Here is a 24318-nt window from a genome sequence, read left to right as displayed (position 1 = left end):
GGGAGGGGCGGTTCGGGGCGGGGCCTACAGGAGGGGTGGGGCTCCGTGGGGTGGGGTCTACGGGAGGGGCAGGGCGCTGCGGGGTGGGGCCTATGGGAGGGGCGGGGCCTATGGGAGGGCGGGGCGAGGAGGGGCCTATGGAAGGGGGCGATTCGGGGGCGGGGCCTACAGAAGGGGCGGGGCTCCGCGGGGTGGGTCTACGGGAGGGGCAGGGCGCCGCGGGGTGGTGCCTACGGGAGGGGTGGGGCACCGTGGGGGCGGGACCTATGGGAGGTGCTGGGCACCACGGGGTGGGGCCTATGGGAGGGGCGGGGCAGTGTGGGGCGGGGCCTACAGGAGGGGCGGGGCGCCGTGGGGCGGGACCTACGGGAGGGGAGGGGCGCCACGGGGCCAGGGGTGACAGGCTGGGGCAGGCCTTCTCGTGGCCATGCCTCCAAGGGCCATACCTTCCTGGCCAGGGCCTTCCACTGGCCAAGCCCTCCCACGTGCCCTTGTAATGACCACACGCCCAGTGGCCATCCTCTCCACTAGCCTTGCCCACGGGGGGCCCCCCTCCCAGACTGCCTGTCCCTCAAGACCAGCCTGTTGGGCCATCGTGCCCAGGCCTCTGGGTGGTACATCCCCCTTCTGGGACCCCTGATACCGATCTCTTCCCTGGCTCCTCCCTCAATGGTAAGATCTGGAGAAGGTGTCTGGGGGACAGAGACCAGTTCCTGGGCCTGGGACTTGGGGACCTTCTCCTGACCTTCAGGCACTTGGGGCCCTTGGGCCAGTCTGGCCAGTCCATTTTTCTGGCCAGTTCATTTCTAAGTGGGGATGAGGGACCTTGGCAGACTAGCAGCCTTGGTGTGTAAGACTTGCCTCCAGTCCCCTGCATGTACTGGTATGGCCTGGAAGGAGCCTCGTGGCTGTGTTCCGGGTTCAGCTAAACTAGTGAGCCCAGGTGTCCTGTGAGTGTCAGGCCTGATGTCTCACCAGAGGACTGTTGGCTACCAGGACCCTTGCTGTCAGATCCGAGGTGGTCAGTGTGAGGACCCCTCACTCCCATCAGTCGGGCAGTGTCAGAGCCCAGGTTCGTCCAGGATCCAGGCCAGGCATCCAGGTTGGGCATGGACACACGTGTCCATCTGACCGACATGGTGCACAATGAAGACTAGGCTTTCCAACTGTGCAGTCAACTTTGCCAGGAAAGTCCTCCCCATGACTGGCTTTGCGACCCTTCAGTCTGCTCCTTGGGCTGCTGTAGCGACATCTGGGAAGGACCATGAATCGGGCCCTTACCATTTCCTTGGGCTCTAGCATTGTGGTCTGTGATCTGAAGGTGCAGAAGGTGGGAGTGTGGCCAGGGCGGGTGTGGGGGGTGCCCACTCTTTTGTTGGAGGGAAGAGCAGACTCAGAGAGGCTGTGTCAGAGAAACCGAAGCAGGCACATTTCAGCCGAGGCCCCAGAAGTCGGTGGGTAGGGCATCCCAAGGCCCCGCCCCCTCCCCGCAAATGGTGTGACAGCTGCTCTGTGGGATTTGCCCACCAAGTGCTTGGATGAAAATACTGAAAGATCTTTTCCCACTTGGTTTCCCAAATATTCTGATTATTGAGGATTTCCCTCCTTTGGACATTGCAGAGAATTAAAGAATTAGAAGAAAGAATAGAAGCCCAGAAGAGACAAATAAAGGAACTGGAGGAAAAGGTAAGGAAGGTCAATGTGAACTTTGGGGCTGACACAGAGAGAAGGGCGGTAGCCGCCGGTGCCACACAGCACTGGTCTGAAGCTGGGGTGCTGTTGGGCAGAAAGAGGCTCCGAACCAGGGGCTGGAGCACGGGGTCTGGGCACACCCTGGCCTCGATGACCCAGCAGGCCACCCCCAGGACCATGCCTCTCACGGCCTCAGTGTCCCAGCTTCGGGGGTACCTGTAGACCAGCGACCAGGGCCTTTTTGTGAGAGTCCTTTACTGTGGCTCCTGAGTTGGGAAGCTGTGGGTGCTTGGGTACAGCTGGTTTGGGGCCATGTGACTCGGGGTCAGGGAGGACTATCCAGATCTTCCCCCAAGCCCTGGCTCTGTGAATCCCCACAAGGTGGACGGAGCACCCGTGGAGACAAGCCTGGCTCTTCCTGTGGGGTTCCCTGAGTTCTAGGACAGTTGGATGTTTTATTTTATTTTTAATTAAAAAATTTTTTTTCTGTGATTTAGGATGTTTCAATGGCTTCTAGTGGGCTTTCCTGGTGGCTCAGCAGTAAAGAACCTGCCTGCAATGCAGGAGACGTGGGTTCAATTCCTAGGTTGGGGAGATCCCCTGGAGAAGGAAATGGCAACCCACTCCATATTCTGGCCTGGGAAACCCCGTGCACAGAGGAGCCTGGCGGGCTACTGTCCAGGGGGTCGCAGAGGGTCGGACGCGACTGAGCGATCAGCACAAGGACAGAGGGCCCCTCCGCGCGGCAGCCCGAGGGCTGGTCCTCCCCTGCCCTGCCCATCCTCCTGTGGACAAAACCGGCCCCTTCCGTGGGCTCTCTACCGCCATCTGCCGAACAGTCTTGGGTGGTAACTTGCAAATCCGGAGCCCGTGACAGCCCCCTGGAGCCCTGGGGGCGGGGCCATGGGTGGGTGCAGACAGGCCCCAGGCTCGCGCGGGCGCTGGGGAGGAGGGGGCTGCACAGCCTCGCTGCGGTGCAGTCCCTGCCTCCTTTTCCATCTTAAAGTGAGAGCATTTGTTTGCATTAAATGCTCGAATGTTTTTAATTGGGTGTTTATCTTTTAATCTAGCTGAAGGGGCTTCGCTTTTCCAAGCAGCTGTACGGCAGCCAGATTTTCTCTTGTGTCTAAATTGGCCGGGCCCCTCCCCAAACCCAAAAGGAGGGTTTTTCTGAGAATGAAACCTATTCAGCATGTTGGGTGTGCTTTATCAGTTATAAGGGGACCGAAATACTGTCCCGGAGCGCCGGTGTCTGCCTGGCGCTTGGCACGTCTTTCCATCCATAAGACTTCCGTCATCATTGTAGCCAGTTAGCGCCCTCAGCATCAGCTCGGCGACAGGTCCCCACTCCCCCCAACCCAGAGGCAAAGTGACCGGCAGAGGCTCCCTCCTGACTGTCGCCCGCAGCCCGTCCTCTGGACGGTGCGGGGCCCCAGAGCACGGCCCCCAGGGACAGACAGCGTGGTCACTTCGGACCCAGGCGTCCTCACGGCCCCTCGCAGCTCAGCCCTTAACCCGCTGGACACAGCGCGCCAGGACCCGCTCCTGACCCCCGGCCGGCTGCTCCGTGTCGCCCTATCTGTGCTCACACGTGCGTTCTTGCCAGAAGCTCTACAAACTCTCTTTCCTTTCTCTCCTCCCATGTCTCCGCCCTCCCCTGTCCTTTTCAGTTCCTATTTTTGTTCTTATTTTTCTCCTTAGCTTTCATTCTCTGGTCATAGCTCGCCTGGGCACTCTGGCGTGGTGAGTATTTTGTCCATGTCCCGGGGACCAGGAGGGCCCCCACTTTCCGTAAGCAGGAGGGGCTTCCTGGAGGCGACACCCAGGGCCTGCACAGGTCCTAGAGGGGAGGGTCTGCCATCACCAGAGGGGGAGGGGTGCTCGCCTGCCCGAGAGACCTCCTCGGGGAGAGATGTGTGCACAGGCTCCCTGTTCTCTGCTCTGGGCACCTCGGCAGGAGGCAGCGCTGGGGGTTTGGTGACTTTTGTCATTTGTGTATCAAGTACAATCTGGGGTGACACTAGAGATTCGGCCAGGACCCCCGCTTTCCCCATAAGCTGGGCTCACTCAGGACGTCACAGTCATCCTAGGCTGTGGCATCGACCCTGCGACTTTCAGCCTGAGGTGCATGCAAAAGCTTGACCACTGCCTCCTCCCCAAACAAGACCTCGTCCGTCTGTTTGTGGGACCCCACCCCCACCCCCTGCCGCCGGAGGACCTTTCCTCCGGAGCAGAGCCATCCTTCCCGGCGCCCTTGTCCCTCCAGCCCCTTCCCTCTCGCCCTGCCACCCCCCTGACCTGTGTCCTGCGTCTCTGTCCCTCCAGCCCCCCTTTCCTCCAGCTTTACCGGAGAGCGGTGGGTGCCCGGGCAGCAGAGTGAGGCGCCGTGTCTCGTCCCTGAAGACTCGGGGGGAGCTGGCCTCTGCAGACCCCCTGCCGTCGAGGAGGAGGGAGAGAGGGAGTCTATGAGCACCTCTGAAGGGACTGTCCACTTTGATGAGCCAGAATTAGAACTCGTTCTCCGACTGGGGTTCTCTGAAGAGACCTGGTCTTGGCTGCGGACCCCAGGTCCTTGCTTGGGACACAGCCCCCCAGCCCCAGTTACGGGGACACGCGGGGCCCCTGCTGGCGGCTGCACAGGGCCGCCTCAGGGCAGGAGCCCCGGCCCCCGCCTCCCCTGGTTCCCTCAGTGACTGCAACATGAATCGGAGGAGAGGCCGGACTCCCGGAAACAACGCGGGCGCCCCGCAGCACGCCGCGGCGGGGCTGTTGCCACGACGGGGACCTTCGTCCAGGGCACTCGGGGCGGCCCATGGAGCATCTCCAGTGTGGTTCCCCGGGTCGCCCGGGCCAGCCGCAAAGACACTACAACTCGCTCGCCGGGATCCTGGGCACTTGCCGCCCGACGCATGCGGCCACCCTGCCGTGTCAGATGCTGTTGCTTGTGGGGACAGAACCGTGGATGCCACGATGCCACTCGCCTCCCGCCCTGAGCTGCGCCAAGGGACTGGCCAGAGCGAGGACCGAGGAGCCAGTGGAGGGGGCTGGGACGAGAAGGGCAGGGTGGCTGGACAGGACCGGGCCTCACTAGAGACGCAGGGGCCAGAGGCTGTCTTGGGCGGCACAGACCCGGGCACCACAGATGCAGGGCCAGTGTGGCCGAAGCCGCCAGGTCCAGAGCTGCAGCCTTCGTACTCCAGGAGCAGTGCCGGCGAGGATGACAGTGCCCATAGGTCTGCGGTTGAGAAGGGGGCCCGACGCCTAGGCGGCAGCAGGTGAGGCTCAGCCGTCATCTCTGGGACGTGACACCTTCCCTCCCAGCCTGTGGGGTGCCGACACCTCCTTCGGGTCTGCGGGATCCCGCCTCCTGGGGTGGGGGGAGGTTGGCCCCCTCTGAGGTGTGGATTCAGTTTTCTTGGATGCTGACCCTGCAGCGGGAGCCCTGGTGTCTATGAGGGCAAGGTGGGCGCGGGGTGGTCCCAGAGGTGCTGACTGTATTGTGGGTGTCCTCTGCCCAGACCCAGGACACCCCCCAACATGGCCAACCGAGGTGCCTGTGCAGGGTCACAGGGCACGTCCCTGAGCCACAGGGGCGGCCTCGGCTCAGCTCCCGGCAGAAGAGGGCACCCAGCCCCTCCTGCCAACGCAGCCCCACCCCGTACCCCAGGTCTTTCAACCTGCCTGCCCACCCCATCTGGCTGGGCCCAGAAACTCTGAAACCTTTTCTTGTGGAGCAGCCTCTCTCTCCGGCCCTGACTCCCAGCTCCGCAGACCTCCCTGTCCTCAGAGTATCACCTCCCCCACCCCAGGGCTTGGAGGCCCCCCTGGGCCAGCTGGCGGGTCACCCCCACGGCAGGGGCAGGATCTGCATGGGCGGGCGCTCCTGGTGAGCTTTCCTCTCCACGTGTTTCTGGGTGACGTGGGGCGGCTCGGGGGGCAGTTCTGTGTTCTGGGTGTGTAGGAGTGATAAGGAGCCCCATCTCCCCCACCCCGCCCCATCACAGAGCCCCCTGAACCTCTGACAGTGGGGCTGCGGGGACAGAGGCCAGAGTGGGGCCACCGCCTGCTCCCTAGGTGGGGCCTCAAGACGCTTGGCTCTTTCACATGGTTCCTCTGAGGAAGCCCGTCTCTCAAAACCACGTGCAGTCAGCCTGGTGCAGGGCCTGGGCCGGGCTGGGGACGCGTGGGCACAGCCTCCGGTGGGAAAGGCCACTCTGGAGGCTAGTTCTGGAGTGGAGGCTGGTCCCCCACCCTGGTCCACACATGGGCCCTCCAACCTGAGCACCCCTTCAAGGCCCAGTCCCTGAAGCTCGGGGTCCCTGGAGCTCGGGGTCCCTTGAGGTACGTGGGCTGCGCCGTGTCGTGTGAAGGCAAGCACTGGACGAGGACAACCCGCCGTCACAGCCTGGCTTCAGAGGTCACCCGTAGCCAGTGAAGGACGATGACTACATGGCCGTGGCAATGCTGTGTCAAAATGGACAGTGCAGAGTCCCTGGAAGGGCCCCGCGGGTGGTGGGGCGGCCTCTGCCCCTTCGGGATCTTCCCCACGGCCTCCCCCGGAGAGCCAGCGCAGCTCCGCAGTCTGTCTTACCGTGGGCGGGGCACAAAGGACCCACCAGGGCTTGGAAGGCCAGTTGGTACCCCAGAACCGTGAGCAGGTCCCACCTGTGGAGGAGAGCAGGGCCGGGTATGGATGACTGGATGCCTGAGGTGAGGGTCGGACGTGGGGGTGCTGAGCAGGCTCGGCCTCCCTGGGGCCCAGGCAGCCTCCATCAACACCCCACTCCAGCATCCCCACAGGCAGCCTCCAGGACCTGGGTGTTGATGGAGGCTCCCTTGGACGTCTGGGGAGAGACCCGGACGGGACTTGGACCAAGTCCTGCTCCCAGGATGCTCGTGCTGGGGTGGCCTTGGTGGGGGGTGGTGGGCATCACCATGCGGGAACGGAATTGGGCTGCACGTCTCATGTGGGGCTGCGGGGTGGTGGCACGCAGTGGGGGCCAGGGTCTCACTCTCAAGGGTCCACAGACAAGCACGTTTTCCCTCCCTCAGCACCGCCCTCCAGAGACCAGGGGAAGAGGTCTGGGTCGCCAGCCAAAGTAGGAGGATATGTATGAAGCAGTTGGCACCAAGCCATCCTCACCCTGGGCAGAAGTAGCAGACGTTCAGTGAGAGGGGTCCCACAGCCCAGGCTTCCCTTCATGGGGCGGCGGGATCGGCCATACCCAGAAGATGCTGTTTTGCATTTTCTCAGTCAAGCGGGGAGGGGATGCTTTGTGGGCGCAGAGCGGGGGGCTGCGGATCTGTGGCTGCTGACGGCGGCTCGTGGGAAACGTCAACCCCTGCGGGGGTTCCCCCATCACCTTCTGGCTCGCCAGTCTCCAGGGTGAGTCTGAGGCTGTCAGCAGAGTGCTGACGTCTAAATCCAGGATGTTCTGTGTCGTTATCGCTCTTCCCAGCCCTGACCACTGACACGCTCCCCCTAGATAGCGAGGGCCCCTCTCAGGCGGGAGCAGACGGGGGGCCGGGGCTTTCCGCACTGGAGACGTCACGGGGAGGGGCTGGTTCCACGCACATTTGGTGCAGTACGTGCGACACCAAGTTACCAGATTCCTAAGCAAGCGCCCCCTCCTCCCATCAGCTGTTTTAAAAGTCTTCTATTTTAAAGTAGTTTCAGACTTAAAGAAAAGTTGCACAGAGTATAAAGTTCCTGTAGCCCTTCACCCAGCTTCCCCAGACGTCGCCATCTCATGTCGCCGCAGCGCGCTCTCCAAGCTCAGCTGGGCCCCCCACTCTGTCCGGAGCGCCCACCGTGTCGAGTCGTCTCCTGGTTCCTCCCAGTTTTCCTCACTGTCCTGACTTTGGCACTCCGGTAGGAGCTGGCTGGTTATTCTGTGGATCGCTCTCCGTGTGACTTGTCTGACGTGCCCCTCTGACGGGACTGAAGTTGGTGTTCTTGGCAACACTGCCCCCGGTGACGTGCCCTCTGAGTGTGTCCGTCAGGGTGTGCGACGTCCATACACCGTGTCCCTCCAGGTGGAACCTTGACCAAGGTTCTACCAGGTTCTCCACTGAAAAGGTGTCGTCTGTAACTATAAATAGTGTTGGAGAGAGACACTTTGAGACCAAGCAACCATGCTGATCCTCCTTGGACGACGACCCGATAACTAGGCCGGCATCAGTGGGTCTTTCCTGCCATGGTGGTTCTCATGGCTTTCTATTCCCACGTTCCTTCTATTTTATTAGAATTTTTCTCTGGAGAAGACCTGTCCCCTTCTCTCATTTCTTTCTTTATCCAATTCCATGCAGCAGTATGGGCTCGTGGGTATTTAGTTTGTTCTGGGGGTGATAACCAACACTGTCTTTAATTCTGTTCTTGCTCGGATCGTGGCAGGGTAAATGACTGAGTTTCCATCAGGCTGATGTCTCTGACTCTTGAGCCCCTCTGTGCCCCGAGCCCTTTCTTACTTTCCATCCCTGCAGGATGCTGAAGCTTATCTTGTGTTTTCCCTGCCCCAAGCCTGAAACATCCACTTCTTCAAGGAGCCTGGTTCCCTCTGTCGGGCGTGGTGTTGGGGACCAGCCTCTCTGGGCTGGGTGTGCCCGCAGCTCCTGGGCTGACGGTGTTGCTAGGCCCTCTCGGGCAGAGCGTGGAGACATACCTCTGTGCACTAATGCAGGAGTAGCCACGCCTCTTTGTTTATTTCTGCTTCTATCGATCATCTAACTATGTACTTAAAGAAAGGAAGAAAAAGTGAAATCGCTCACTTGTGTCCAACTCTTTGTGACCCCACAGACTGTAGCCTGCTAGGCTCCTCCGTCCATGGGATTCTCCAGGCAGGAGTACTGGAGTGGGTTGCCATTTCCCTCTCCAGGGGATCTTCCCCACCAAGGGATCAAACCCACGTCTCCCGCACTGCAGGCGGATTCTTTACCTTCTGAGCTACCAGGGGCTCCTATAAGCTTGAGGCAAAGTCAAAGGCTCATCTATGTGTTTATGTACCATCTATTATCTATTATCCAGCTATCATTTGTCATCTGTTTATCTATCACTTAACATCTGTCGACTGTCATCCATGCATCTATCACCTATCTATAATCTATCTCTTATCCATCATCTTTCTGCCCCATCCTCCGTCTGGCATCTATTGTCTATCAACTGTCACTTGCCACCTACCTGTCACTTGTCATCTGTCATCTGTGCATCCATCTCACATCTGTGTGTCTGTTATAAAACCACAAATTCACAATGATACTTCCAATTCCAGGCCACCCATTCAAGACCCAGCCCCTTTCCCTACCTGTAACTCCGTTCCCTGGAGACGTGAGTCTCACCGGAGCCTGACGTGTTGCGTTCCCACCAGTGACGTGTGTGAGCTCCTTCCACTCCACATTTTCTCTAGCACCTGATGTGGTCAGTCTTTTGGGGGTGGGGGGTTCATTCTAATGAGGGCAAAGTGGTCATCATTTTGAATTTAATTTTCATTCATTTAATGACTAATGAGGGCTTCTCTGGTAGCTCAGTCGGTAAAGAATCTGCCTGCAGTGCACAAGATGCGGGTTCGATCCCTGGGTCAGGAAGATTCCTTGGAGGAGAAAATGGCTACTCACTCCAGGATTCTTGCCTGGAGAACCCCCTGGACAGTGGAGCCTGGTGGGCTACAGTCCATGGGGTCGCAGAGAGTCAGGCACGGCTGAGCGACGGAACCAGCACCGCACGTGACCAACGACATCAGGCGTTTGCTGCGTGTTGAGCTTCTTTCCATGCATCTTCTTCAGTGAACTGACCATTGAAATCATTTGCCCATTTTTAAAAGTTCAGTCTTTGCTTTCTTATTATTGAGTTTCAAGACGCCTTTATACGTTTCAGATATAGCCCCTTGGTCAGATATATAGTGCAGAAGTATTTTCCTTTTTGTCTTTTTACTCTTTTGAGAGTATCTTTTGAAGTGAAGTTCTTAGGTAAAAATCTAATTTGTCAACCTAAAAATAAATAGGTTGTGTGGTGTCGGGCCTGAGAAAACCTTGCCTGATTCAGAGTCACCAGGATTCCCTCCAGGGTTTCCTCCTGGAATCGTGTGGCTTTGTGTCTTACATTCATATTCACGACCCATTTTGAGTTTATGTTTGCGTTTAGTGTATGGTTTTGGTCGAAGCACATTTTTTGCAAGTGGTTGTCCATCTCTCGTCTCCTCCCACCCCCACTGTAAGGAACTCTTCCTGTTTTTGAGGAAAATGCCTTCTGCTTGGCTGGACCAAGCCTGCTCTGCGGTCAGCCCCATCCCGGCTGGAGTGTCCTTCCCGCCTCTGAGTCATCAAACTCAGGGAGGCAGGGGGTCAGAGCTGCTGTCTGCCGGCGTCCTCCACGCTCACATGCCTAGTCCCCTCTGGGCCCCGGGGGTGGGGCTGGGGCTGCAGGCACCTTGTCTGCCCAGCTCAGGGTCTGGAAGCCCGAGATGTGAGACTCAGCTGTCAGCAGGGCAGAGGTACAGCTCTCCGGAGCAGGCACTGAATACCGATGAGCCCCCGCTCCTGTGAGCCTGCTCACGCTGTGCTGAGACCCAGCGCCCAGAAGTGATGGCTGTTGTCATTGATGAAATTCAGGGAGGAGGCAGTCTTGCTCAGGAGACGTCCGCAGTCAGCAGGCATTGCGCATACACGTGAGAGGATGGCTCCATTCAAGCCTCGTCTGCGATCGTCTCCATCATGCCCTGACGCAACCGTCTTTTTAATTTGTGTGTATTGTTTTATATTGAAGGAAAGAAGGACAAGCTGAGCTGTTTATGTGCCTCACAGAAGGTTCACCCAAGTGTGAACAGCAGCTCCCAGGCCATTTGTGCTGGGGGCGGGGGGCTGAACTCAAGGACAGCTCCCAGGGGATGGAGCCCCCAGACCCGGCACAGAGGGGACCTGGCTGGGTGGCTTCGTCAGCATGGGCCCAGCCCCAAGGCAGGGGATGGGGTGGAGAAGGGAGCAGGCTCGGGGCTGCGGACAGACGTGGGCTTGTCTGATGCCAGCTGACAAGCCCTGCACAGAGCATGGTGCCCAAGGTGCCCATAGGGCACCGCCGCCCTGCGTGCTGACTCACAGGCCTGCACCCCCCACCGCGGCCCTCGTCACCGACTTTTCTTTCTCTTCTCTCTTTGGTGCACGGACTTGCACTCGTCCTGACACTGGCTTTCTCCTGCCACTGGGCTCGGAATGGCCCCGGCGGTGGTTTTGTGTACCACCTCTGGCTTCACTGACGTCTGACCTCCAACCCCGTCCCATGCCTGCCTCTCCCTTCGGAGGTAACTGCCTTCTGACCCCTGGGGCCGTGCCCTGGGCAGAGCTTTGTGGCAGACACGTATGTTTCTGAAAGGTGTAACTGTTATTGCTTTTGAAGTCCTCATAAGAGGCGTCATGCTTTTGCACGCACAGCGCATTTCCTTTCATGGTGCTTAGACTCACCTGCCCGGTGACCCGCATGTCTTCGTGTCCCGCTCCGGGAGGCCCTCGTGGGGCTCCACCACCCCAGTGATGGGCATCTGGGTTTCGCCATTGTGAACACTCGGTGAGGTTTGTTGATGTGCTCGTGCAGGAGTTTCTTCTGGGGGTCCGCCTGTGGTCATCAGGGGTCATCCAAAATAGAAAGCCTCGATATCCGGGGATACTGACAAACCCCTCCAGTCCATGTGGGCTTTGGAGCCATTTTTTCCTCTCTGTTTAGCATTTTGTGTTTACCTGACGGCGAAAGCCGTTCTCTCACGCTGCTGGGATGTCTGCACGCGGTCTCGGAGAAGCGGGAGAAGGGACTGGAGGCCGACACCTCCCCTCCCCGGGTCTGCGCTCTGCTGCCTGATCTGTTCTGTGCAGAGGCGGCTCCTGGCCCACGGCCGGCTCTCTAGTGCTTGTGATGTTGCCGTCTTGGCCTAAGCAGTGTGGGCCCTTTCAGAGCGTGAGCACAAGGCCGTTACGGAGAGAGGCCATTGTCAGAGCAGCCGGCGCCGGAGGAGAGCGGACGCCCCTTCTCGGGCAAGAGCAGCTCCTGGTCACCCAGACGGAGAGCAGAGTAGGAGCCGAGGGGGTGTGTGTGCGGGTGGTTGTGTGTGTACGGGTCTGTGTGTGTGTACGGGTCTGTGTGTGTACAGGTCTGTGTGTGGTTGTCTGTGTGGGTCTTTGTGTGACGTTGTGTTTACGGGTCTGTGTGTGGTCGTGTGTGTGCAGGTCCGTGAGTGTGGTTGTGTGTGTGGGTCTGTGTGTGTGGTTGTGTGTGGGAGTCTGTGTGTGGTTGTGTGCAGGTCTGTGTGTGGTTGTGTGTGCAGGTCTGTGTGTGGTTGTGTGTGTGGTTGTCTGTGTGGGTCTGTGTGTGGTTGTGTGTGCGGGTCTGTGTGTGGTTGTGTGTGGGTGTGTGTGTGGTTGTGTGTGGGTCTGTGTGTGGTTGTGTGTGTGGTTGTGTGTGGGTCTGTGTGTGGTTGCGTGCAGGTCTCTGTGTAGTTGTGTGCGGGTCTGTGTGTGGTTGTCTGTGCAGGTCTGTGTGTGGTTGTGTGTGTGGGTCTGTGTGTGGTTGCATGCAGGTCTGTGTGTGGTTGTGTACAGGTCTGTGTGTGGTTGTGTGTGGGGGTCTGTGTGTGGTTGTGTGTGGGGATCTGTGTGTGTGGGTCTGTGTGTGGTTGTTTGTGCAGGTCTGTGTGTGGTTGTGTGTGTGGGTCTGTGTGTGGTTGTGTGTGGGGGTCTGTGTGTGTGGGTTTGTGTGTGGTTGTGCAGGTCTGTGTGTGGTTGTGTGTGTGGGTCTGTGTGTGGTTGTGTGTGTGGGTCTGTGTGTGGTTGTGTGTGGGAATCTGTGTGTGTGGGTCTGTGTGTGGTTGTCTGTGCAGGTCTGTGTGTGGTTGTGTGTGCGGGTCTGTGTGTGGTTGTGTGTGTGGTTGTGTGTGGGTGTGTGTGTGGTTGTGTGTGGGTGTGTGTGTGGTTGTGTGTGTGGTTGTGTGCGGGTCTGTGTGTGGTTGTGTGTGGGTCTGTGTGTGGTTGTGTGTGTGGTTGTGTGTGGGTGTGTGTGTGGTTGTGTGTGGGTGTGTGTGTGGTTGTGTGTGTGGTTGTGTGCGGGTCTGTGTGTGGTTGTCTGTGCAGGTCTGTGTGTGGTTGTGTGTGCGGGTCTGTGTGTGGTTGTGTGTGTGGTTGTGTGTGGGTGTGTGTGTGGTTGTGTGTGGGTGTGTGTGTGGTTGTGTGTGTGGTTGTGTGCGGGTCTGTGTGTGGTTGCGTGTGTGGTTGTGTGCGGGTCTGTGTGTGGTTGTGTGTGGTTGCGTGTGTGGTTGTGTGTGGGTCTGTGTGTGGTTGTGTGTGTGGTTGTGTGTGGGTCTGTGTGTGGTTGTGTGTGTGGGTCTGTGTGTGGTTGCGTGCGGGTCTCTGTGTAGTTGTGTGCGGGTCTGTGTGTGGTTGTGTGTGCGGATCTGTGTGTGGTTGTCTGTGCAGGTCTATGTGTGTGGTTGTGTGTGTGGGTCTGTGTGTGGTTGCATGCAGGTCTGTGTGTGGTTGTGTGTGGGGGTCTGTGTGTGGGGATCTGTGTGTTTGGGTCTGTGTGTGGTTGTCTGTGCAGGTCTGTGTGTGGTTGTGTGTGTGGGTCTGTGTGTGGTTGTGTGTGGGGGTCTGTGTGTGTGGGTCTGTGTGTGGTTGTGTGTGGATCTGTGTGTGGTTGTGTGTGGGGGTCTGTGTGTGTGGTTGTGTGTGTGGTTGTGTGTGTGCAGGTCTGTGTGTGGTTTTGTGTGTGTGTCTGTGTGTGGTTGTGTGCAGGTCTGTGTGTGGTTGTGTGTGTGGGTCTGTGTGTGGTTGTGTGTGGATCTGTGTGTGGTTGTGTGCAGGTCTGTGTGTGGTTGTGTGTGTGGGTCTGTGTGTGGTTGCGTGTGTGGGTCTATGTGTGGTTGTGTGCAGGCCTGTGTGTGGTTGTCTGTGCGGGTCTGTGTGTGTGCTGGGCACGTGCACGGGGCAGCCGTGTGGGATCTGGACAGGCAGCCTGCCCAGTCATAGCAAGTGCGGGAGGGGGCGGGGCTGGGGGTCAGGCCTGTTGCTGGGTCTCCTGCCCAGTGGTCTGGGGATTAGAGACTGGAGGCCTACCTCAGCCGTGCGGTCACTCCAGGGCCGCAGCGTGCCCTCGGGATGCTGCCCGCCTCCTCCACAGGTCCTGGGACATTTGCCTTTGGGACCGGCCGGGCCTGACCCTGTGGGTTCAAGTGCTAATCTCAAGCAGAAACACCCCCCTACCCGCACGCCAAACACACAGGATAATGTTTGTCAAATGTCTGGGCATTGGCCCAGTCAAGTTGATGAGCCAGGCATGGTGTGAGCATGGACCATCCTGGGCCAGAGTGGACCGCCCCGCCTGCAGCGGGCTCTTGCCTGTGGGGTGCTGGGGAGAAGGGCCGCGTCGATGGCCCGGGGGCGCTGACAGAAGCCCCGTCCCCCTCTGTGTAGTTGATGGAAAGGCCCTGCAGAGAGCTGCCCGGGCGGCAGGGAGGAAGCTCAGCCGGGTCTGGGCGAGACCATCTGTTTCTTCATATTTCCCCCAAGTCAGAGCTTCAGGGAAGGAAGCCCTTGGCCCAAACACGTTTGTTGTTGCTGTTGGTTTCTGTTGTGTTTGGAAATGCTAGGCTATGGTTTCCCAGAATAGTAGCGCTCACACGGAGAGTTTCTGGTTTTAACCCATCCTCCACTGTCCCATAAGCTGATCGTACATGTATTTGCGTGGCTTACTTCTGAGGATCTGGGACCTGGAGTAGGGGTGATGTTTGGGGGCAGAGAGCAAAGATCTGGGCTGCAGGGCCTCGCCCCTGCCACGTGCCTGTCGAATTGGGCTCTGGGCCTCTGCCTGGCCCACCCCGTGTTCCGGCCCGGGTTCACTTGCCTTGCGCGCATTTCTGGACAACATGAGGCCCACCACCCACAGTTGGTTCCAACCCCAGGAAGGTTGGTTGCCCTGCCAACAGCTTCATGTTTCCCAACAGTTGAGGTTGCAGCGGGAATCCCCAGGACAAACAGAGATGGCGGGGCCAGTGACTCAGGCTTTACTTTGACAGAAGCTGGCGTGCTGTTTCCTGACCCGTGGGTACGAATGCGCTGGCATGTGCTGCCGATGGGTGTTACTGATGAGACTTCTGCTTCTGCAGCTTTGAGCAGGGTTCTGATGTCAGAAAACTAAGATCATGGCATCTGGTCCCATCACTTCTTGGGAAATAGATGGAGAAACAGTGGAAACAGTGGCAGACTTTATTTTTGGGGGCTCCAAAATCACTGCAGATGGTGACTGCAGCCATGAAATTAAAAGACGCTTACTCCTTGGAAGGAAGGTTATGACCAACCTAGACAGCATATTAAAAAGCAGAGACATTACTCTGCCAACAAAGGTCTGTCTAGTCAAGGCTATGGTTTTTCCAGTGGTCATGTAGGGATGTGAGAGTTGAACGGTGAAGAAAGCTGAGCGCCGAAGAATTGATGCTTTTGAACTGTGGTGTTGGAGAAAACTCTTGAGAGTCCCTTGGACTGCAAGGAGATCCAAGCAGTCCACCCTAAAGGAGATCAGTCCTGGGTGTTCATTGGAAGGACTGATGCTGAAGCTGAAACTCCAATACTTTGGCCACCTGATGCGAAGAGTTGACTCATTGGAAAAGACCCTGATGCTGGGAAGGATTGGGGGCAGGAGGAGAAGGGGACGACAGAGGATGAGATGGATGGATGGCATCACCGACTCGATGGACATGGGTTTGGGTAGACTCCGGGAGTTGGTGATGGACAGGGAGGCCTGGTGTGCTGCAATTCATGGGGTCGCAAAGAGTCGGACATGATTGAGCGACTGAACTGAACTGACATCTCTGTGCCCACTGGACTGGGTGCCAAGGTAGAGACGCCGAAGTTGCCAAGGTAGAGACGCCGAAGTTGCCAGCTGGGTCGTGTCCAGCCATGCCCTCCTGTCCCCTTGTCCCTCCTTCATCCGTCTTGGTGACTGTGACATAAACCCACCTAGTGATGTTGGTTCTCATTCTCCCTGAATGATGACTTGAATGAACACTCGAATCTGTATCACCCGCCCTCCAGTGCAGCCCGAGATAAAAATTACAGCACAACCCCTCCCTGCAGAAGGAAGGGTGAGGCTGTGGTTCTGGGTGCCCACCCTGATCGAGTCATCACTGCCGCGCTGGACTGGGAGTGATGCATCCTGTGTCCCTCCTCCCCCTCGACGTTCATCCTCGTCTGTGTCCGCCACTGCCCTGTCCCCTCTCTGTGAAGCGCGGCATGTGGGGATGTACCTGGCTTGCTCACAGTGTGGACAAACCTTTGGTGTGGACCTCAAGACACACTCAGACCACCCTGGCCCCTAACACACAGTCAAATAAATGATGACCCAATAAGTGGACAGGTGTGCTCACGGAGGCAAAGACCACGCCCCTCTGATCCGCACAGCCTCTGGGCTTCTGGAAAACAGTGGAAGGGAGGGCTCCCGGGTCCCCAAGAACCCCCGCAGGCCCAGGGCCCCACCAGGAGTCTTAGGATGCAGCCTCGAGTGGAGCCCCAGCTCAGGCCTTGTGCAGTGATGTCGTGCAGGTACGTGGCTGGCTCTGCAAGGCCGGGAGACCCAGGAGGAGGCTCCCTGCACGCTCTCTCTTCTGTGCAGGCCACATGGAGTGCGCTCCCCCAGCCGTGGAAACGTGGCTGTGTGTGTGGTGTCTCTGCTGGGGAGCTGCAGGGGGGTTCATCTAAGGCTCAGAGCTCAGGGCTTTTATTGGGGCTACTCATGTGGGCACCCCCTGCCCGTAAAATGCCAGCCTCAGAAGGAAGCAGGTGCTTGCTGTAAATCACACCGTTTGTACAAACTGTCTCAGCCAGCCCACAAGCGGGACGTCTTCACTCCGGGAGAGTTTCAAAAGCTGGATTCCCAGAGGCCAGTCCAGGGCCAACCTGGCGGGCAGTCCCCTGTGCTGACAGTGGCTCAGTTCCTACCCACAGAGGTGCTCCTGACTGTGGAGCCCCCAGGTTAGGAGACCCCGGGCAGACCCCGGAGAGGACCCACACTCGCCTGCCCTGGGCCTGGCACAGCTTCAATCTTGGTGAGATCTTGGGCTGACGGGCACAGTCAGGAAGTTGGGCCAGTGGCCAGAGAAAGAAGGGGTGGAGGATACCATGTCCCCAAGAGGACGTGGGACTGGGGGTCAGGGGAGAGTGGAGGTCTGGAAGCCTGGAAGCAAACCACGCCTCTGTGTGTGTGTGCACATGTGTATGTGTGTGTGTATCAGGGAGTGGAGGTCTGGAAGCAGAACCACATCTCTGTGTGTGTGAGTGTGTGTGTGTGTAAGTGTGTGTGTGCGCACATGTGTATGTGTGTGTGTATCAGGGAGTGGAGGTCTGGAAGCAGAACCACACCTCTGTGTGTGTGAGTGTGTGTGTGTGTACGTGTGTGTGTGCGCACATGTGTATGTGTGTGTGTATCAGGGAGTGAAGGTCTGGAAGCAGAACCACACCTCTGTGTGTGTGAGTGTGTGTGTGTGTATGTGTGTGTGTGCGCACATGTGTATATGTGTGTGTATCAGGAGGGAGTGGAAGTCTGGAAGCCTGGAAGCAGAACCACACCTCTGTGTGTGTGCACATGTGTATTGCACATGAACATGTGTGTGCACATGTGTGCGTGTGTGCATGTGCAGTGCCACAGTCCTGGATGGGAGCAGAGGGGCGCCCGTCCTGGGCACAGTGCTGTGGACTGAGGGCAGCGGGGCAGGACGGGCTCAGGAGGACGGTCCCATGACCTCAGGGAACTGGATCCCGTCACCTTGTCCCTTCAAGCTGGGGGTGACTTTTGAATTCTGCACAGTATTTTCCACAATATTCTTGTTCTGCATTTATTTGTGTCTGGCTCCCACCCCCAAGACAGTCATCATCTTAACTCAGGGAGGCAGTGATGTGGTGGAGGCCCTCGAGCAGGTGCTCGGGGCCCTGGCTCTGGTCAACCCGGAGCTGCAACCTCGGGAGACCCCTTGGCGTCTCAGGGCTTCGGTCTTTCCATCTACAAAGTGAGAGAGTCCTTTCTAACAGCTCGAAGTGGATGGACTGATGGGACCTATTTAGGAACGGATCAGATGGTGGGCCGAAGGAGCGGTATCACCTGAACGCGGCAGAGATGTCAACGGAGAGGCGTGACCCTCAGTGAGATGAGCTCACTGCAATTCCACTGCGTTTAGTGTTCACTCTTGGTGGAATATCCTCTGACTGAGAAGTTAGTTTCACAATTAAAAACCAAAACTACTCGGTGGAGTTTCTAATGTCTGTAACCCCAGGTTCCACCTCTGGATGCCCCCACCCACCCCCCTCCCCTCCCCTCTCCTCCCGCCCTCCCCTTCCCCCTCATCGTCCCTCCCTCCCCTCTCCCTCTCCCTCCCCCCTCCCTCTCCCTCCTCCCTCCCTCTTCCCTCCCCCTCCCTCCCCTCTCCCTCTCCCTCCCCCCTCCCTCTCCCTCCTCCCTCCCCTCTCCCTCTCCTCCTCCCTCCCCCTCCCTCCCCTCCCTCCCCCTCCCTCTCCCTCCTCCTTTCCCCCTCCTCCCTCCCCTCCCCTCCCTTCTCCCTCCTCCCTCCCCTCCCCTCCCTCTCCCTCCTCCCTCCCCTCTCCCTCTCCCTCCTCCCTCCCCTCTCCCTCTCCCTCCTCCCTCCCCTCTCCCTCTCCCCCCTCCCTCCCCTCTCCCTCTCCCTCCTCCCTCCCCTCTCCCTCCCCTCTCCCTCTCCCTCCCCCCTCCCTCTCCCTCCTCCCTCCCCTCTCCCTCTCCCTCCTCCCTCCCCTCTCCCTCTCCCCCCTCCCTCCCCTCTCCCTCTCCCTCCTCCCTCCCCTCTCCCTCCCCTCTCCCTCTCCCTCCCCTCTCCCTCTCCCTCCTCCCTCCCCCCTCCCTCTCCCTCCTCCCTCCCCTCTCCCTCTCCCTCCTCCCTCCCCTCTCCCTCTCCCCCCTCCCTCCCCTCTCCCTCTCCCTCCTCCCTCCCCTCTCCCTCCCCTCTCCCTCTCCCTCCCCCTCCCTCTCCCTCCTCCCTCCCCTCTCCCTCTCCCCCCTCCCTCCCCTCTCCCTCTCCCTCCTCCCTCCCCTCTCCCTCCCCTCTCCCTCTCCCTCCCCCCTCCCTCTCCCTCCTCCCTCCCCTCTCCCTCTCCCTCCTCCCTCCCCTCTCCCTCTCCCTCCTCCCTCCCCTCTCCCTCTCTCTCCTCCCTCCCCTCCCCTCTCCCTCTCCCTCCTCCCTCCCCTCCCCTCTCCCTCTCTCTCCTCCCTCCCCTCTCTCTCCTCCCTCCCCTCCCCTCTCCCTCTCCCTCCTCCCTCCCCTCTCCCTCCTCCCTCCCCTCCCTCTCCCTCCCCCTCCCTCTCCCTCCTCCTTTCCCCCTCCTCCCTCCCCTCCCCTCCCCTCTCCCTCCTCCCCTCCCCTCTCCCTCTCTCTCCTCCCTCCCCTCTCCCTCCTCCCTCCCCTCTCCCTCTCCCTCTTCCCTCCCCCTCCCTCCCCCTCCTCCTTTCCCCTCCTCCCTCCCCTCCCCTCCCCTCTCCCTTCCCCTCCCCCTCCCTCCCCCTCCTCCTTTCCCCCTCCTCCCTCCCCTCCCCTCCCCTCTCCCTTCCCCCTCCCCCCTCCTCCCTTCCCCCTCCTCCATTCCCTCCCCCCTCCCTCTCCCTCCTCCCTCCCCTCTCCCTCTCCCTCTTCCCTCCCCCTCCCTCCCCCTCCTCCTTTCCCCCTCCTCCCTCCCCTCCCCTCCCCTCTCCCTTCCCCCTCCCCCCTCCTCCCTTCCCCCTCCTCCCTTCCCTCCCCTCCCTCTCCCTCCTCCTTTCCCCCTCCTCCCTCCCCTCCCCTGCTCTCTCCCTCCTCCCTCCCCTCTCCCTCTCCCTCCTCCCTTCCCCCTCCTCCCTCCCCTCCCCTCCCTCTCCCTCCTCCTTTCCCCCCTCCTCCCTCCCCTCCCCTGCTCTCTCCCTCCTCCCTCCCCTCTCCCTCTCCCTCCTCCCTTCCCCCTCCTCCCTCCTCCCTCCCCTCTCCCTCTCCCTCCTCCCTCCTCTCTCCCTCGCAATCTGCTGCTCCAGGGCCCACCCTTCTTGTTAGATGTGGATCCTGGGAAGCACCTTGTTAACTTCTTCCAAATATTAACGATGTAAAAGGTGAAAAGAAAGAATTGGCACACAAGACACCCACTTTCGAAGTACTGAGAAAAAACAAAACCTCGGCATGAACGTGGGCACTCTTCCATGTGTGGGAGGGAGCTCTGAGGCCATGTGTGCCTGTGACCTCATGAGGCACTTGACCTCTGTGGCCTCTGAGCTCCTGGAAAGAGCCCTTAGCATCTCCAGGCAGAGGCTCAGCATGGCACCATGTTTGGGCCAGACTGTCCCAGCATCCATCATTTCTCCGGACCTTTTCCCTGCCCGGATTCCCCGCCAGTGGCTCAGATATCTCACGCTAACAGAACGCATCTGTCTTCACTCTCTTTCAGAGGAGAAGCAGCATGTCAATGAAGCCAGTTTAAAGCGTGACTTCCACTCCCTGTGAGCGTCGTGGTCCACAGCCTGGGAGAGCCTTCCTGCACTTGGACACAGCCCGACTTGTGGCTTGGAGTTGGTCCTTCTATTGACCTTGGACCCTTGAGATCCAAGGTTGTGCTGTCAGTAATGCAATGTGTGTGTGTGTGTGTGCATGCATGAGTCTGTGTGTGCACACACATGTGCTCTGTCAGAAAAGGGCACACAGGGTTGAGCTCTTTTGAGGCCCTTATAGGTTGTCGTACTGGATAATGAGACGGGCAGCCGGGTGAGAGCGTAACAGACAACACAGCATAAAAGAAACACAAGCTACATTGCCCAGGAGCTGGAGGGAGGCCCGCCTGTGTGTCTGCAAGTGTTAGGTTCACTTTGTATTCATGTCGGAAGAAACATTCAACTCGGGGGCAGATGACAGAGGCAGCCAGACCAGACTTGATTCCCTGGGATGAACCGAGAGAAAGATTATAGGATCAGACAGACGTGCTTTTCCTTGGTGGGTGCAGGTTTTCCACTAGGCAATGCACGATTAATCAACACTTGTCCAAGAAGGAAGCATCCTTTCTGTTGTCATTAAAGCCACAGTTACATAGTCACTTGGACAGGGAATGGGGCCAGTTCACTGCTTTTCCATCTGAGCTTGATGTCAGGGTGTGTATCTCAAGTCCAAAGTCTGGTTTCACCCCGCCTGCATTCTTTTGCCTTGTTCTAATGACTGCATCATCTCGGCACATTTGCTGTACTCAGAATCAAATGGCAAACAACGGACTTGCACGAATAAAGCCAAACCGTGGAGCTATGGACGGGCTCCCAGAGTGGAGGCTGATGGAGGGCATGATGCAGGCACCGAGAAACGCTCCACAGTTCCACTCCCTGACGGCCCGCCCAGCCCCGCGTGTACCTGCCCAGGAACAGCAGTTATGGAGGCTGGCCGTTTGGGATCCCCAAATGTGCATTTGAAACCCAAATTCACACCCCTCGTGTTCATTTGGGTCATGATTTCCACGTTGTACATGTGTCTGGAGCACTTTATATGCCCACACATCCCAGATTCTCAATCACAGCTTTGTAATTTCTAAAAGGAGGCAAACTCTACAGGAAAGAGAAGCATGTAAATATGTACCAATGCTTGTGAAGTCATTATTATCTATATGTAAAAAGGATGTGCATTGGGAAGGGAAAATGGCTCAGTGAATGTTTTAAGTAATCCATGTACCAAAGTGCATTTCGAAACTGCATGTTCCCCAAAGCGCACGCTGCGCTACAGTGCCAAGTCTTCTCTTCAGATACCGTTGTTTGTGTTCATGTGTCATAGGCATCTTCTGTTCATCTGACTACAAAATCCCGCATTTCAGGGTTGGGCTTTTGAAAAACAAAAAGAGAGAAGAGGAAAGAAAGAGAAGAAGGAGACAAATATGAGTGTTTGTCACTAATTCCTGCCAATCCACTGAGCACCTGAAGAATTCAAGTATTTAAAAATAATATGCATTTTCTAAATACTAGAATGTACCTTTTATTCAAAACCAGTGGACTGGATTGAATTGAATATTTGGGCTCACTATTTAGCTCTTCAAATAGAGGAAGTGTCACGAAGCGGTTGAAACACAGAAATGTTTACTGTGTAACTGAGATGTGTGCAGCCTAACAGTTATCACCATACGCAGTGCGCACAGCATCCAGAAGAACACATGCGTGTTTTCGTTTGTGTAAACCAGAGTCCATGTAAACCGCAGCTTCCTTGTTGACACAGTGTGTGTCCTTGTTCCCGTGGTCTCCAGCTCCAGTTGCTGAAGGACCGTGGCTTTTCCTTAAAGTGCTCAGCCCTTGAGGAGCCTGTAGCCTTCAGGACACCCTGAGTGCCTTACGCGGCTGTGAACACCAGGGCCGGCAGTCAGGAAGGAGGGCGTGCCGGGAGTGGGTTTGGAGGTGTTGGACATTAATCTACACTGACCATCACTGCGTCATTGACCTTAAGATGGACTGTATGTTTTAACACAGTAATGGATTTACGTTTAGGCTCAGGAAAATCAAGCTGTACATATAGGTGTCAAATCATATATTTGTTTACTGTATATTTTTTAAAAGCTTTGTTGTAAATTTACGCAAACACGAATGAGGACTTGTTTTCTCATGGCGATGCCCCAGGCAGTGTTTGTGTCCCCTGAAGCAATCCCTTAATAACCACACTCTAAACACGTGATACTCGGGTCAGTGCTGAACAGTATTCAGAGGCCTAAAATAGGTTTGTATGGTGATCAACTACAGAATTTTACACATATTTTTGTATCGTGATTCCTATGATATATACCGGAGAATTTTTACTCATTTGTAAATTATTGTACAGTTTTTAATAAAGATTGTTTTAAATCTTAGAATATCCAAGTCCTCCACCTCACAAAGTATTCAAGGCTGGTCTTACCAGCTACAGTGGCTACTTCTGTGTTCTGTACCCACTCTCTGAATGACAGTGCATCTTCCCACAGCAGAAAGGAGAGCTGGGCCTTCTGAGCATTGCGGAGGGGGAGCCAGGGTCTCACATACAGCCTCGTCCTAAGTCATGGGGGGGGTCACCTGGAGGACAGGCTCTGAGGTCACCTGAGGTCAGCCACAGGGCAGGCCTGCCCCTCAGCTGTCTGTCAATGAGAACCAAGGGAGAAGCCAAGTCCTCGAGAACAGTGAACTTCTGTGAATGAATAAGAACGTGTTTCAGTGGCAATGACCCCACACAGGTGAGCACTGGCTGTTTGATCTCTTTGGGAAAGTGGGAGCCCCAGGTGGGGCTGGGACAAGGGGCGGGAAGTGTTGATTGGGCTCTGCTGTCCCAGCTTATGCTTTGAAATTCCAGCTGTGGCTGCTCTAACAGAAGCAGACTGGGATGTCTTTTCCTTAAAAACCAATCCCGTGGGGCTTGATGGAGTGACAGCCCTGTCCTGGGATGCCGGGTGGGCTGGGAGTCCTCCTACCGTGTCCCACCCAAACTCTGAACTTGCTTTTTATAAAAAAAATAAGTGTTTATCTATTTGGCTGCATTGTGTCTTCGTTGCGTCACAGGGGCCTGGTTGCTCTGCAGCATGTGGGGTCTCAGTTCCCCTACCAGGAATGGAACCGTGTCCCCTGCCTTGCAAGGTAGATTCGAAACCACTGGAGCACCAGGGAAATGCCCGGAGTCTGTATTTATGGGCAGTCAGGATCAGCTTCCGTGGGCGCATCATCCCCACCACCACCACCACTCCTGCTCTGCCCTTCCAACTCGCCAAATGTTTGAGTCAGAGCCTCCTTGCCTGACTTGGGATCACTCACAGGGCCTGGAAATTTGGCTGCAGTTCCGAAAAACTGTGGGTTTGTTTTTGTTTTTGTTTTTTTTTCCCGTGCCTGCTCTCCACCGGTCCTTCTGCAGGTTGAGAGGGAGGTCAGAACCCAGTTGCGAAGCGGCTTCGCTTGGGCAGAAAGCGCGCTCTCAGCCTATCCCCGGCGCTTTCAGCACCCGCCGCGTGGACAGCGCCGGCCCCACGCAGACGGCCGGCGGGGCTGGGGGGTGGGGAGTGGGGGGTAGAGGGCGGGCAGCGGGGACGGGGCGGGGGGAGCTCCGGGCCCGGGTCCGCCCCGTCTACGCGCAGCGCGCAGACCCCGCCACTGGAGGCTCCGGGACCGGCCGCCCCTCGCCAGCTCCGGCAATGGCAGCGAGGCGGCCGCAGGAGCCCTCAGGGACTCTGCCCGCCTGCCTGGGGGCGCGGGGCACGGGCAGCCCCCGGGCCCGCCCCAAGCTCGGCGGAGTCTTCCGCTGCGTGGAGGACGCCTTTGACAACAAGACACTGCCGCTGGACGCGCTGGGAGGCGGCCACCGGGGTCTGAGAGGCCGAGAGCCCTACACCGGGCCAAGCGGCTACCCGGGGAGTCCCAGCGAGCCAGGTGGAGATGGCCTGGGGGCCGCGGCGAGTCTCCCGGAGAGGCCCAGCGCGGCCCCGTCCCACGGCCCACAGCAGGTAGTGGCCGCGGTGCAGGGGCTGCGGGCGGCGGGGCCGGTGAGCGGGGACGCGGGCTCTGCTCCCTGAGGCGCGGCTCATCCACCCCAGAGGCCCCCCGGGCGCCGTTCAGGGGCCTGTCCTCTTCGGAGAGCCTCCAGTTCC

The 24318-nt window shown here is 58.1% G+C and overlaps 2 protein-coding genes across 2 annotated transcripts in view; both read left to right on the top strand.

Annotated features, from left to right (window-relative positions):
* The window catches only part of JAKMIP3 (Janus kinase and microtubule interacting protein 3), a 37284-nt gene extending 33205 nt beyond the window's left edge, over positions 1-4079 (top strand). Inside the window, exons 20-22 of the mRNA XM_081572872.1 lie at positions 1621-1686; positions 3363-3435; positions 4018-4079. Coding sequence (XP_081428998.1) covers positions 1621-1686; positions 3363-3413 — 117 coding nt within the window. The 3' untranslated portion in view covers positions 3414-3435; positions 4018-4079. The remainder of the gene's footprint in view (positions 1-1620; positions 1687-3362; positions 3436-4017) is intronic.
* LOC145539216 (uncharacterized) lies at positions 3942-22563 on the top strand. Its single transcript, XM_081572893.1, has 2 exons — positions 3942-4967; positions 20149-22563. Exons 1-2 carry the CDS (start codon positions 4393-4395, stop codon positions 20168-20170), a joined length of 597 nt encoding a protein of 198 aa, XP_081429019.1. The 5' UTR covers positions 3942-4392; the 3' UTR covers positions 20171-22563.
* Positions 22564-24318: the final 1755 nt, after the last annotated feature.

This window comes from Giraffa tippelskirchi, chromosome 2, assembly GCF_054371585.1.
Source record: "Giraffa tippelskirchi isolate mGirTip1 chromosome 2, T2T-mGirTip1v1.2.pri, whole genome shotgun sequence".
NCBI lineage: Eukaryota > Metazoa > Chordata > Mammalia > Artiodactyla > Giraffidae > Giraffa > Giraffa tippelskirchi.
Note: the sequence above shows the minus strand (reverse complement) of the source record. Positions and strands in the feature narration are given on the sequence as shown.

Coding starts and splice junctions, on each gene's coding strand:
- LOC145539216 (XM_081572893.1), top strand. CDS start 4,393: ATGAATCGGAGGAGAGGCCGGACTCCCGGAAACAACGCGGGCGCCCCG. Junction 4,968..20,148: donor CGACGCCTAGGCGGCAGCAG/GTGAGGCTCAGC, acceptor ACTCTCTTTCAG/AGGAGAAGCAGCATGTCAAT.